This window comes from Carassius carassius, chromosome 25 (genome assembly GCF_963082965.1).
Source record: "Carassius carassius chromosome 25, fCarCar2.1, whole genome shotgun sequence".
NCBI lineage: Eukaryota > Metazoa > Chordata > Actinopteri > Cypriniformes > Cyprinidae > Carassius > Carassius carassius.
Window position 1 is genome coordinate 20,468,196 of NC_081779.1, and position 14,426 is coordinate 20,482,621.

Genomic DNA, 14,426 nt, shown 5'->3' on the forward strand with positions numbered 1-14,426 from the left:
AATAAGCAATTCCAAAAAAGTCACACATAAGTTTGTTTTTCTATCATGGTTTTTATCCCCAATGCTTTTTTTTTTAGCCCTTACAGAAACCTTATCTCTTCTTCTTCTTCTTCTTTTTTCATTAGGACATTAAAGGACTAGTCTCCACAATGTAATGTAAATGTAATATATTTTTTATATATATGTGTGGTGGAAAGAAGAAGTGTCCATACATAATCTATAACAGACATGACTCACAAATTCTTTCTCAGCTGTTTAAAAGCCATGCCATAACACATTTACAACATCAGACAAGATCTAAATGGTATGTTGAATAATATCAAGAATGTTTGTATCTGAACAGCCCAGACAGAACCTCAAGTTTGTCTCAGGTATCAGTGCATTCTTGTGCAAATATAAATTATGTAACTAATAGTTCAAGCAGAGAGATGCAGTACAACTACATATTTGCACCTTCCTGCTCATATGCAAATGTGTATTTCAGTGCAATAACATGCAAATCTGCAATGAACTGTCAAAAAGTAAAACTCATGCTCACTTTATTTAAAAGCGTTTGCATTTCTCTCACTGCCAGATAACTGTTATGAAATCTTTATGAATATACTCTCTCTCTCCCAGGCTCTTTTTCAGTCTCTCTCTCACCCGACTTCTGCTGCCAAGGTGCAGTTTGCAACACGCCGTACCCAGAACTGAGCTGACATCTGGCTTTCTCTCAGGGCTGAGTCTTGGAAGAATGCAGTAAATTTCCCACACCCTTTCCAATTAATGAGCATCTATCAATCAATGGGGCCACGTGACTCTCCCACTCACATTCATCCCTGCAGGTCAATAGTTGCTGCTGGACAAAACCTTCATGCCTGGACCTCTCGTTGGGCTGATTATTTATTCATGAGAAGCATGAAAAATTCACATATTCAAAGCCATGAATACAAAAGAATGGTTTTAAAAGGAATGGTGGTACATTTGAGATTTACATAACTGAATGCATGGATGACACTAAATGTACATGCACTATCAGTGGTGGTTTTGTTCTCCGTTGTTGTGGTTAAGAGTCAGCAGTGACTATTTCTGAAGTCACTGATCACTTTAAAGGAATATTTGAAATGTTGAAAATGTACCTACACTCAGCCCATTCTGCAAGTATATGTTCATTCATGCAAGCACATGGCCATAAAAATCTGTGCATTTGCTGTAAAGCTCTAAGCAATTCAAAAACCTATGCAATCTAACAATCTTTTCCATATGTATCTCATACATTCATCTTCATGTATCACCCTCTGAATCATGCAAATGTGAACTAGCACCTATTAAATTATAAGAGCTATTCATCACAAACACAGGGTAGGAAAGCAACTTCAGCTTCATTTATTTATAACTTTATTATACGCTGCTTAAAATTCCAGTGAAATGTATAATGTATAAAGACTACAACCTTTTAAAAATACTTAATTTATACATTGTACAAATAAAGGATATTAAAATAAATATACACATTTACTACCAGAATCTGCTTTCTGGCTCTCACTTGTCGTCTGACATCAATCTCACATACACTTCGAAGTGATGTCAACCCACACATGATCACCACATTGGCATGCGCACAGCAGGAAATAGATGGCATTGGCATTGGCTTGTGCATCTTTTAAAATCCAACCAATTGGAAAAACAAAGAGTCACCAGGAGATCTATTTGACCCCAAACTCTAATTCACACACTCCCTTGTGGACCCCTCCTGGAGTAGAGATTAAAGTGCATGTAATGACATCTCATGCAATTAAATCTAGTCACACACACACACACACACACACACACACACACACACACACATTTTAACTGAAAAAGTGCAAAAACTACCATAAAATGAAAAAAATGACATTAAATTTGAAAAGATTTCTTAAAGTTATAATACTTTCAGACGTATGTAATAAGTCTGAATCAACTTAAAAATGGTTGAAATATGATCCCAAGAAGCATTACCAAAAGCCCATATTATCCCATTTGTGGATATTGAGTCTTTTGTATATTGAATTGTTTGTAAAAACACAGTATACTTAACACTATTATTAACTTTAAAAAGACTACCTTATATACTTATACTTTATTCCTTATATACTTATACTTTATAAAAAATATTGCCCCTCACATTTGCTTATATTGAGACTTTTGTTTCTAATTATATGATAACACAGTATACCTTATCACATACAAATGAAAAATTATATTACTGCCCATTTAAGAATACTTTTATGCAATTATTTCACAATATTTATAATATTTCAAATATACAATATTTAAATCTATTTTAATACTTTAAAATATTGTTATAATAATATAATAGAATATTTTATATGAATTATATTACATTAACCTTAAAATGTATGCTGTAAGATGCATAACCATAAGTCACTCACATTCCTGTTTATTATGTCTTTAATTATTACTTATTAAATGTACACAGCCATATGCCTATACATTTTTATTGACAGGTGTAGTATATGTCACGGGTCTGCTATGTTCTGTGCTCCATTGTTTCTTTCTTTTGACCTAGTTTTCAGTTTGTTTAGTTAATTGATTAGTTTCCACCTGTTTCTGTTCTCCCTCATTACCCCTTGTTATTTAAGCAGTGTGTTTTCATGGGTTTGTTGTCCAGTATTGTTTGTAGTTTTGCATGTTTTAGTTGTTCTGCCTGTGTTTCTCCATTGTATTCCCATTGGACTTATTATGAAAAACTGTTATTTCAGGCTACTGGGAATTCATGATACCAGTCTTTGATAGATGCACTTCAGTAAGAATTAGAGCAACAAACAGAGTTTAGATATCCAGAGAATGTTGGAAGAAAGGATTGCATTTTTGTGTATTTATCTCATCATGAATTTGTTACATATTAAAGCCTTATCTTCTGATAACCCAAACACATTTCTCACAGTTTGCCCTCCACAGCATTATTTGTTATTTGACCTCTCAGTTGAGTTTTTGTCAACGAACCTTCATAACTTGAAAAAACAAAAGTGCGGTCATGGAAACAAGATTTCTCAAATCATTTTCACCAAAGACATCTGCTGATGATGTAAATTCCATTTTACGTCATCACATCTAAAGCTATACAGCAGCAGTAAGAAAGAAGAAAAAGCTTATAAAACAACAACAAAAAAAAAAAAACCTTAAATAACTTTAAAACATAGGTAGAGTTGCTGCTTTAAGTTTGTAGGCCTACAATCAAACTGGCTGTAAAAGACATTTAAACGTATTAAAATTGTCTAGTTGAATCTTATATAACACTTAAAAAATTAAGTTGAAATTATTTTGATTTCCATATTTATTATTATTTATTATTATTATTTTACAGCGTACTTTCCCCTCTTTGCCTATGAATTGTAAGAGAAACATTTCCCTTTAAAATTAATAATAATAGTAATAATAATAATAAAATTGTTTCAGAAAGAATTTTCTGAAGTGGTGCATTTTCATGTAATACTAACCATGTTGCTGGACAAAAGTAAAGTGGGTCTCTCATTCAGTGTATATTGCATTTTATGTCTGCCAGAAGACAAAAAAATTTAAAATTAGTGAAGCTATAGTAGCCATTCTTTATTTCTAATTTCCATTTTCCACTGCTTTGAAGGCTAACTTCTTATTTAGCACGTTTATTTAGCATCTAGTATATGATAACAGCATGCTATGCAAGTAATGCCAATATACACACACAAACACATACAAACACTCTTAAACACCTCTGTAAGCCTTTGTCCCCTGTGCTACCCAAACACCAGCTCCACACACACACACACACACACACATATATATATATATATATATATATATATATATATATATATATATATATACTGAGTAAAACTGAGTTGAGAGGGATGCAACAATACATCAATGCAAACCGACTGTCAAAGCAACCCAATAAAACTTGCCTATAGCCTGGTATCATTGACCAGCCTCCTAAAAACTCTTTTGTTTCTGTATTTGTATGGGACAATTGGATAAAAAGGGTGGGTCGAAAAAGAAAAGCAAATTTTATTAAAAGACCATAAAGCCAAAGAAAGAAAGATACATCTCTCCGGGGAGATTTTTCAGTCACTGTTGGAATGAAGAGCCTTTGTTCTGCGTAAGGTCAAGGTCTTAAATTAAGAGGTGAAGAAAAGGAGAGGACAGACACTGAATTGAGACACTAGGCAGCGATTATACATACTTCCTAATGCACAGATTTGACATATGGGACATTGTTGGAAAAAAGGAAATGTGTTATAGCCATAAGAAACCGTATTGTCACAAGTACAGCTTGTGCACTGCCAGCAATTCATTAAGCTGTCTGGCACTAATTATCATATTGAGCTAGCTACACAGATAAGATGTAAAGGCTGGATATTACTTTTCACTCACAATAATAATAAAATAATGTGTAGTTCAATACAACATATGTAAATCAAAAAATATTATGTTGTGTGTGAGACAAAGTAAGATCTAATGTTTCACTTTCTTTTCTCAGATCTCATGCACAATGATGTGCTAGCATTTTGCATTGCAAAAATAGTATTATGATTATTTTATTAAGGGACAAAATATGCACCCTGGAATAATTTCTTTTGGAGGTTTAGAGTTTTTTTTAATACTTTCACGTGATAATTATTTCAACCAAAAGCTTGAATTCCAAAAAAATAAAATAATAATAATAATTCCTATGTATGTATGTATGTTTGTGTGTATGTATTTATTTAAACATTCTTAAAACAAGACTATTATTTGATTTATAACAACATTATTGTTAAACAATAGTTTTATATATTTAAAATGTATATACAAATAATTTAAGTATATTATTAAATATATCTTGTTATATTTGTTTGTAGTATAAGAAAAAAAATACTTGTCAAAGAGATAATATCTGGCATTGGTATAATGTAAAATGCATTTTTATTTAAATCTTGCAAATGTCATGTTGTTGAGCTGATATAGAGTATATCGTCTTAAAAGTGTTTTCAAATCTGAAGAGACAAGTCTATTAAACATTTCTCCCAATCACGATCTGAATTTATCCCTAGACACCCAAATCTCAAATGAACCTTTGGAGCAGATCCTGTCACTTTAAGCAGTGGGCGTGGTCAGCGCCCATATGCAAATCCAGCCACTACTTTGGCTGGGTACTCGTTTCAGGTGTCTATAGTGAGCGCGAGCCGCGGCTTGAGAAGGAGCACACAAACGCGATAAAGGGTGCAGAGAGAAGCTAAGTTCTCATGAGGAAGCCGACTGCAAACTAGCAAACATCCTCGCAACTCAACTTCTAAACAGCCGGATAATACAAAACCACACTCGAGAAACCCAACACAAGACAGGATTATTCAACAAACAGCTGATGACGCTTTCTTAACCTGTTGACATGAAAGCTTTTTGTGCAAAACATTTAGCTGAGGCTCACCGGTAAACCGCAACACCTTATTTTCGCGTCTCAAATGACAGGCAACATACTCTTTCCCGGATCTGTACTAGGGTAAGTGTTTAAGCAAGGAACGCCTAATTTATTTGGTTGACCTTAATCGATGTTGGGGCATTTTACAACAAATAGGCTAGAGAGCAATTCTATAAGACATTTGTAGTGTAGCCTATTTACTTACATGAAACGGTACATTGTTGTATTATGTAATAGAAATAGCCTATGTTGCGAAACTTCAAGTTTTGTACAGTGGAACTGCATGCAGACCAAATACTCTAGTATCGCGTTAAGACGTTTATAAAATAATGACATCTCATAATAATACATTTGCATGCACATTGTTAATGAAATAATAATTAATTCATAATTTATATTATTTAGTATAATTTGTTATTAAGATTTAAATTAATACATTTTTTTGTAATTATATAGCTACTAGAAGCTCATTGAAAATAAAAATGAAGTGCTGTAAGTCGATTATCTCTCACAGAGCACCGTAAGATCGGATTGTTTTTAAAAGCGGATCAATTGTGGTTTTCAGATCTTGAGCTCTGAGGAAGACACCAATGCCAGGAATTAGTGCAAACGCATCGCGAAATGAGAAGTGGGAGATGGAGGAATACGACCAATATCAGCACTATTTCTACGACGATCTCAACTTGGACGAGGACTTCTTCTTCAAATCGACGGCGCCAAGTGAGGACATTTGGAAGAAATTCGAGCTCGTGCCAACCCCGCCCCTGTCGCCCGTGAGGAGACTGGAAGGTACCGGTCCATCTCCAGTGGACAGACTAGAGTGGGTGTCCCAGTTCATAGGGCAGGACGACGAGCAGGAGGGACCGTGCAAACTGAACGCGGAGGACACTCTGGAGAACTTGAGCTCCATCATTATTCACGACTGCATGTGGAGCAGTTTTTCCGCCAGTCAGAAGCAGGAGAAAGTTGTCAGCGGGCGCTTGTCCTGCTCTGCGCAGTCGAAGCTCTCAAGCAAGGCGCATTGCGTCCCAGCGGACGCGCCTGCTCTCAACAGCTTGGCGACAGATTGCGTGGATCCAGCAGCTGTCCTTACCTTCCCCCTGAACAGCAGCTGCAAGAAACAGGTGTCATCCGGGTCAGAATCTCGCACCGACTCCTCTGGTAAAGCACGAGATGTTGATTTTTAAACGCGACATACCAATACATCTCACTTTATTTGCCGAACAATGTAAATTTGCAGTTGTGTTGACACCTCATTTCGACACCTGACGGATCTCAATGTCTATGATCATGCAGTGCAGTAGTTACCATTCATTTGTGCATTAAGTAGAACTAAGAAAAACCCTGACATACTTGAATAGAAAAGTTGCATTGGTGCCATGGGATTTAGCTTGGCATTTCATTTCGAATATGTGTGGAATGTAATAGTGTGCTGAGCTTCCACATTCCTCAAGTGGAACAAAAGGAGAAATTGTTTTAGTTGTGGGCGGTGCCAGCAGCAGAAACCTATAATAAGGATGCTTGAATCCTAAAGTGACACCCAGGGGCCACTCAGTTGTCCATGAAAGAACAATAAGTACCTGAAGTTTTCCACCTTTTTTGGGAGGGGGAGGGGTCTTTAATTTTATTCTATATTTTCACTTGAAGGGCACATGCAACTTACGTTTTGCCAAAAAGAAAAGTTCTGTATCATTTGCTCATGTCATTTTGTGGTATGACATTCTGCAGAATACCAAAGATATATTACAGCTCTTTTTATCCATGCAATGAAAGTCAAAGGTGTCCAAAAAACACTGGATACCATTTACTTTCTTTTTATGGACCCGAAAAATATTTATTAATTTATTTTCTGCTTAGATATAACTTTTAATAGTGGATTTCTGATTTTGTGACGAACATTATGCTTTGTGCTCCATACTAGAAGTAATTGCATAGTGAAATCAGAGTAGAGGGAACTCACAACATATGCTTCTCTTATCAAAATACACATCAGAGGTGACTCCAAGTTCATTATTGCAGTTCAAAGCCTCTTACTTTCCTCTTGCTGAGAATAGGGAACTGAAAGAAACCTACGATTCATCTTGTAGTTTCGGAACCCATCTAATAAGATCTTACTTTCTGAATGGAGTTTCTAACATGCTAGAATGGGTGAGTGGAATGGTGTTGCACATACAGTCAATCTACATTTCTTTCTGTTGCTCTTTCAGATGATGAAGAGATTGATGTAGTGACGGTGGAACATAAGCAGAAGAAATTGCGCTTGGTGAACGCCCGTAAACCAGTGACCATCACAGTTCGTGCAGACCCCTATGACACTTGCATGAAGAGTTTCCACATCTCCATTCACCAACAACAGCACAACTACGCTGCTCGCTCTCCCGACAGCTATCCTGAAGAGGAGCCACCTCGCAAGAAGATCAGGCAAGAGACCTTGCAGCCACGAGTGGGTTCCACACCCCAAACCCCAGAAAGAAAAAGCTCCTTTCCTTCCCCCTCAGTCCCCACCCCATCTCAGACGGTCTCTGATTCTCCAACACACACATCCTACCACCTCAAATCCCAACCATCCAGCCCTCAGAGTTCAGACTGTGAGGACACGGACAAGCGTAAAACGCATAACTTCTTGGAGCGGAAAAGACGCAATGACCTCCGTTCCAGATTTCTGGCCCTTCGGGATGAGATCCCAGGGCTGGTTGACTGTCCCAAGACGCCCAAAGTTGTGATCTTGACCAAGGCCACAGAATACCTGCGTACGCTGCATGTCAGCGACAAACAGAAGGCCCACGTGAAGAAGCAGCTGAAAAACAGACAACAGCAGTTACTACGAAGACTTGCTGAACTAAAACGGGCATAAACCTTCACAGACCAGCCATTTTTTTCAATAGGAACGGTGTAGAACTGAGTTTTCTCCAAAATTGGGATATTTAATGGAACGGACTCTGTATTTTGAGATTGGTTCTTCAGTTTTTGTTCTTTGCACATTTGCCTTCGCAACGGGGGAGACGAACTTGTGGAAGCTGTGGAACTGGTTCAAGCATTTTCCAAAGCGGGTCATAATTTCAGATTTTCATTTGAAATGTAAAGATTTAAACCATGAATGTGCGTTATCTTAAATTCTTTTGCGAAAGCTTAAGTATTTTGGCGGGGAAGTATTATTTAATTGAATTAGCATGCCAAATAAGGCATTGTTTGAAATTGTAGCAAATTTAAATGCTGGTGTAATTGATATTCTAAACCATCAAGCCTTTTTTGGCGGGGGAATCTTGAATTTATCTGGGTAAATATTCAAAGTAACTTCTCCGTTAATAGTGCTTTATCTAAATTAACCTAAATTTAATGAGAGCTGTGTGCCCCCGTTGCCACATGATGACAGAATAAGTTTAACAGACAGGAAGTTGCATCACTGTTGCTTTGTTACATTGTGTTCCACAGTTTTTTCAGTTATTGTATACTATTGTTATCTTGAACAGTCAGGACAGTGTCCAGCACAGCCTTGCAGTGTATATAAACTGTGGCATATTCTTCAGACATATGTATATAATAATAGTGGTGTACAGGACATTGTGTAAAAATACATACTTTGTGTTTTGAATATGAAAATCAGCACTGTTAATATACTTTATTTTCAGTTTTTCTGTCATTAGTCCTAAAACTTGCCTCCTGCCTTCCCTAGAGATCTCAAAGTTTCTATTTTTGTTAAGAAAAGTTGTAAAAAATGTCAAAAAGATAAATAAAACAAAACTATCAACGTTTCATTTCCATCACTAGCCACTTTATGCTGTTTTCACTGACTATTCCCTTTGTGTTCGGAAATTTCTTTGGCTTTTCACTCTTGTGGCAGAAAAAAATGCTAAAAAGAATTTTGTACTAGTTATATTTTCTTACAGAATTAATTGTATGATTTCTATTTAAATATAAAGTTGTACTGATGGCATATGCTTACTTATCTCCCAATATGACTATGTGGTCATTTGAAGTTTATGCACATGGTCATTTGTCATTCAATTATTTGTCAAAAATAAAGGTCATGTGCTCAAAGCAATCACCACATTACTGATTGAGGTGACTTCTATTTGTATATTCAGTGTTGCCATGAGATCAATCAGAAATAAATAATATCAGAAATAGACAGTACTTCACACCAGGGATGCATATACCATCAGTAACCTGTTGTTGTTTTTTCTTTCACTTTTGTCACTTGTCATCAGGTGTCATAACGGGAGGAGAATGGCAGCAGCATCGTCTAAGCACTTTGTGTTCTGTACCTCATAAGCCTATATACATAAACTCAAAATTGGGTGAACAATAAAATAAATTCAGTTCAAATCCTGTCAGCATGCTTGTCTTTCTTTGTTAATTAGCTTTTAACTCCACTTAAATGCTTTCGGATTTGGTTGCATACACCTGAAGCCATGCATGAAAATTTAACGTTTTAACAGAATAAGACTTAAATGTTAGTTCTTTCGTAAACAATCTGTCATCATTTCAGTCTTGTGTTGTTCCAGACATGCATGATTTAATTCTGTGGAACATAAGATGCCTTTTATGAAGAAAAAAGATGCAATGAATGTGAAGAGTGACTCATACAGGCTTAGAATAACAACAGGGTTAGTAAATGGTTGACATCTGGGTGAACTTTCTCTTTAAAATGACCTTAAGACAGATTTTTGGCCGTTTTTAAATAATCTCTTGATCAATGAGCCAATGAGTGGTTATGAAATGCACCATGACTGTTTAAACAGTATTATCCTGGCTCGCTTGTGTCAGAAAAAAGGGCGAGGTTTTACTATGTGTGGCATAAGAGCTATTTCACTTCATCAACACCCGTGTGAGAGTGTGTGAACTCGATTTGATCGTTTCATTAGCAAGAGCTACTTTTAGTTGACACGTCGTAGTGGCCTTTACCATGGCAACGAGCATCTCTCTTCCGTGGCGCAGAACGCTCAGTTGCCAAGGAGACAGATGAGAGCTATTCATACCCGTGTTCTTCCGGAAGGTGCACAAGCTGACCTGCTAAAGTCAAAGCAGCAAACGTAAAGATTAAGAGCTGTGCCAACTCATCAGACATGTCAGTGAAAGCTGAAAGCCCTCATCATTGCACTGAAGAATACGGATACTAGTTTCACCATACTACTAATAAATAGCACTCATTGCTGAGTAGATTAATTGCTAAATTAATTGCATTACTGATTACAAATTACACTATAAAAATGGTAGTTATTAATATAAACTATAATTACATATTTAATTACTTTTATTGACGACTTTTTTAGAGTACAGACTAATTTATCCTGTAGATTCTAATGGGACTGTTTTGTAACACACACACACACACACACACACACACACACACACACACACACACACACACACACACACACACACGTATACATATATATATAAAGAAATAGGGTAAAAAAAAAAAAAAGAATGATTAGGGACAATTAATAAATTTTGAATGATTAATGCCATTGTGTGGGTATGTAATTATGTAATTATGTAATCCATAAAAAGTAACTGCAATCTGATTATGAGCATTTTGAAATGTAATATAATCCAACTACAAATAAATTAATGAAAGAATAAATAAATAAAAATAAATCAATAAATGCTAAATTTATAAATGTACTTCATTTTTGGTTACTAGCCAGCACTGCTAGCAATAATTATGTTATTAGTGCATAAGTGATGAAAATTAGTTTTTTTCTACATATTTACTAGATTTTGTTTTTCCTTGTTTGGAACAAGCAGACCCATTTTGTTGTCCATATATATTGCAAATCCTGTTTCCCAATAACTTTTTGCTCGATTGTTGAACTTCTGTCCTGTTTCTGAATGAGACACCCTTACCTTCCCGTGACTTACCTGCTGAAGCCGAGTCCTTCCATCCCGTTCCTATGGAAACAGTGTTAGTTGCTTGGAGACAGTTCCCTCCTCCGCCGCAGAATTTCCGCGCGTGCTCAGATCGTTCTACAGCCGCGAGAGGTTGCTGTCATGGCGGCCGCCACGCGTGTGCCCAGGAGAGTCATAAGCCCGTCTTTAGTGGTGATTCTAGGAGCCACGGGAACGGGCAAATCCAAACTGGCTATCGAGATCGGGAAAAGGCTTAATGTGGAAATTATAAGCGCGGATTCCATGCAGGTGAGTCGAGCGATCCGCTGCTTCATCTGTCAAACAGGAAAGCAAGTGAAAGGGCATTGAGATTAATAAATGACTGTAGAATAATAAATCATCTTAAAACAGCAGAGCTGAAAAATGAGTTAGTGCTTTACATTGGAACAACATGATTTGTCTGAAGCTTTGGTTTGCTGAGACATTAAATGCAGCACGTTTTTTATCGTATTAAACTAGAATATCAGTTGGCCAAAAGCATATGGACTCCAAAATATGATTAATTAGATTCCCCCCCGAAAATAGATTGGAACAAACTTGGAAAGCGCATCGTACTCGTTTAAGGTTTCAGAGTTTTTTTCTTTCTCTTCGTGTCCACCTTTGGACGACATTTTTTGATAATGCTCCACGCGATCATAATTCATAAATTTGTCATAAAGCCAAGATTAAAGTCGTGTCTACTGGTCTGCCACAAACACCAGGGTTATGTCAAGCAACGTGTAATAACTGACTTACATTTAAGTTGATTTGGTAAATCATGCATTGCTAATCTAAAGGTGGGCATTGCTCAGTTTTCTGACATGATCTGTTTTAATGGGTTTCATTAAATGGATAGAAGTGATCATCTGCAGTAGTTACTTTTGGTTATGAATAGTTCTGACCAAAGCTGGAGATATTTTGAGCATGCGCATAACAGTGCATGTTACATAACGTATGAATGATGTCTTACAAAATAATTGAACCATCCAGTGCCTACTCTAGATCATGGTCTATATAATATTTGGAGAAAGCAGTCCGTTAGCATTGCTGTGAATCCCAGTGACTTTACTCAGTTGATACAGATACCCAGAGAAGTACACGATTAGATGTCTGCGTTCTTTGCTTGTTTCATGGGCTTTTAGTTCTGCTGCCAGGTTGTATTGGGCAGTTCACAGAGAACTCAAAAGCAGTACATAGGCAAGATATCTTTTGTTATTTTATTTATATATTTTTAGAGTATTTGCAACGACTCTGGGCAGTTATTTGGGGTGTGCAAGGCCAAGGGCCGTCTGCTTGAAATGAGGAAATCATAAAAAATAAAACACACACTTGCCACACTCACATTTAAATATTTCAAGTCAGCAACAAAATCTGACTGGAACTGCCCCATAAATATCGTTTCTTATGCTCAAATAGCATAAAACAAAAAGAAAGAAAGAAAAAAATTATTTTGGGGTCTGAACTAGGGATATGACAGTATAAAATTTTCCTTTTGCAATTAATTGCTAATGCTTTTATCATGGTATAATCACGGTATTGCTATTTCGTTAAAAAAGTTGTCATAATACAGTATAACAGGTTTAATATTTTTTTTCTAACAAAAATAACTGAACATTTAAATACAATAAAGCAATACAGAAACATATATAAAGTTTAAAGTTTTACACAGATTAAAGTGCAAAAGAACTATAAAGACCCATAGGTATCACTTTACAATAAGACCTCTTTAGTTAGCTATTAACATTCACAATGAGCAATAGCTACATTTGCTTAAGTTATTAATCTTTGTTAAAAAACACAAGTCTTTGTTCATGTTAGCTCATTAAATAACAAATTTGCAACTTTTTTTAACAGCGTGTTATTAAATATTGGAATACCTAAGATTTATGAATGTTCAGAATAATTTTTCTTTGGCAGTTTAACTAACTAATGTTAACTAATGAAGCCCTAATGTAAAGTGTGAATGAACAATAAAGAATCAAAACACTTTAAAAAAATATCTATGGCATGTTGTAGTTCAAAAAAGGTTTTGAAAGTAAATAGCCTATTAAGTCTAAATATTTAAGTATTTGGTGCTGCGATGAACCCCGTAGCGAATACACAAATCTGAATGGCTATATTAAATGATTTAAATATGTTTTAGAATGTAGTGCATCAGAGCGCACAGGCGTCTTTCAAGCAGCATACAGCGTGTTGTGCATTTTGACCAGTTGATGGGAATAGTATACTTAAAATTAATTCCAAATTCGGAATAATTTGTAATATATAATTATTCACGGTATTTAGAAGTTCCCACAATAACAATACCGTGCATACTCATTAACGTGATATATCGCTTTACCGAATACCGGCACATATCTAGGCTGAACCAGTGAATCGTTTTTATGATACACTTATTTCTAACAGGGCGAATGGGTTCTGTTTCTTTCCCACACTCTGCACCTTGACATCCTTTCTGGGAGTATGTAAGTTTAGTGAGTGGGAGTGAAATACATTGAAAAGGGTGGTTTGCTTTGTTAACAATAAATGCCCGTGTACAGCTATCCTCTGCAATTACAGTGAATTACTGTAGGGAGCTCCAAAAATTCACAGAAATGTAAAAAACTACATGCAGTTGCTGTGAACTATAGTGAAAGATAACGATCTACATTTGTAATATGTGGTTTGAATCAGATTTGAATATGACAGTGGCTTGCTAGTTCCTCAATGTGAGTAGAAGCTCATTGGTCACTGTCGATGACAATTTCAAATGTGCTGGACATTTGCACACTGTAGCTTTACTTTGTATGCAAATGCATTTTGGTTTAATCATACTTATCTAATTGCCTCGAGTCCTGTATTGTTATAGTGCAAATATTGAGAATTGGAACAAAGCTTTACTGTGTCTTTAGTGAATTGAAATGAATAGGCCTGTCACGATAACAAATTTAGCTGGACGATAAATTGTCCAAGAAATAATTGTTATAAACCACACAATTGTCGTTCTAAGACCAGTTTCATCTAATATAATGTTAATGGCATAATAACGCAGGTACACCTTTTCAAAGATTAATAAACTTTTATTTTATTTTATGGCAGATTCAGAGCAAGAAATACCAACATGTTGACTTTCGTGTGGCTTAAAATTAATAAATTTTGT

General features: G+C 35.9%; 1 protein-coding gene and 1 pseudogene across 1 annotated transcript; both read left to right on the forward strand.

The window, feature by feature from the left end:
* Nucleotides 1–5,156: 5,156 nt before the first annotated feature.
* LOC132104388 (protein L-Myc-1b) lies at nt 5,157–9,464 on the forward strand. The gene is made up of 3 exons (XM_059509824.1): nt 5,157–5,497; nt 5,982–6,577; nt 7,624–9,464. The coding sequence occupies exons 2-3, from the start codon at nt 6,007–6,009 to the stop codon at nt 8,268–8,270; spliced, it is 1,218 nt and encodes a 405-aa protein (XP_059365807.1). The 5' UTR covers nt 5,157–5,497; nt 5,982–6,006; the 3' UTR covers nt 8,271–9,464.
* Nucleotides 9,465–11,372: 1,908 nt separating this feature from the next.
* LOC132104389 (tRNA dimethylallyltransferase-like) overlaps nt 11,373–14,426 on the forward strand; it is a 50,700-nt pseudogene continuing 47,646 nt past the window's right edge.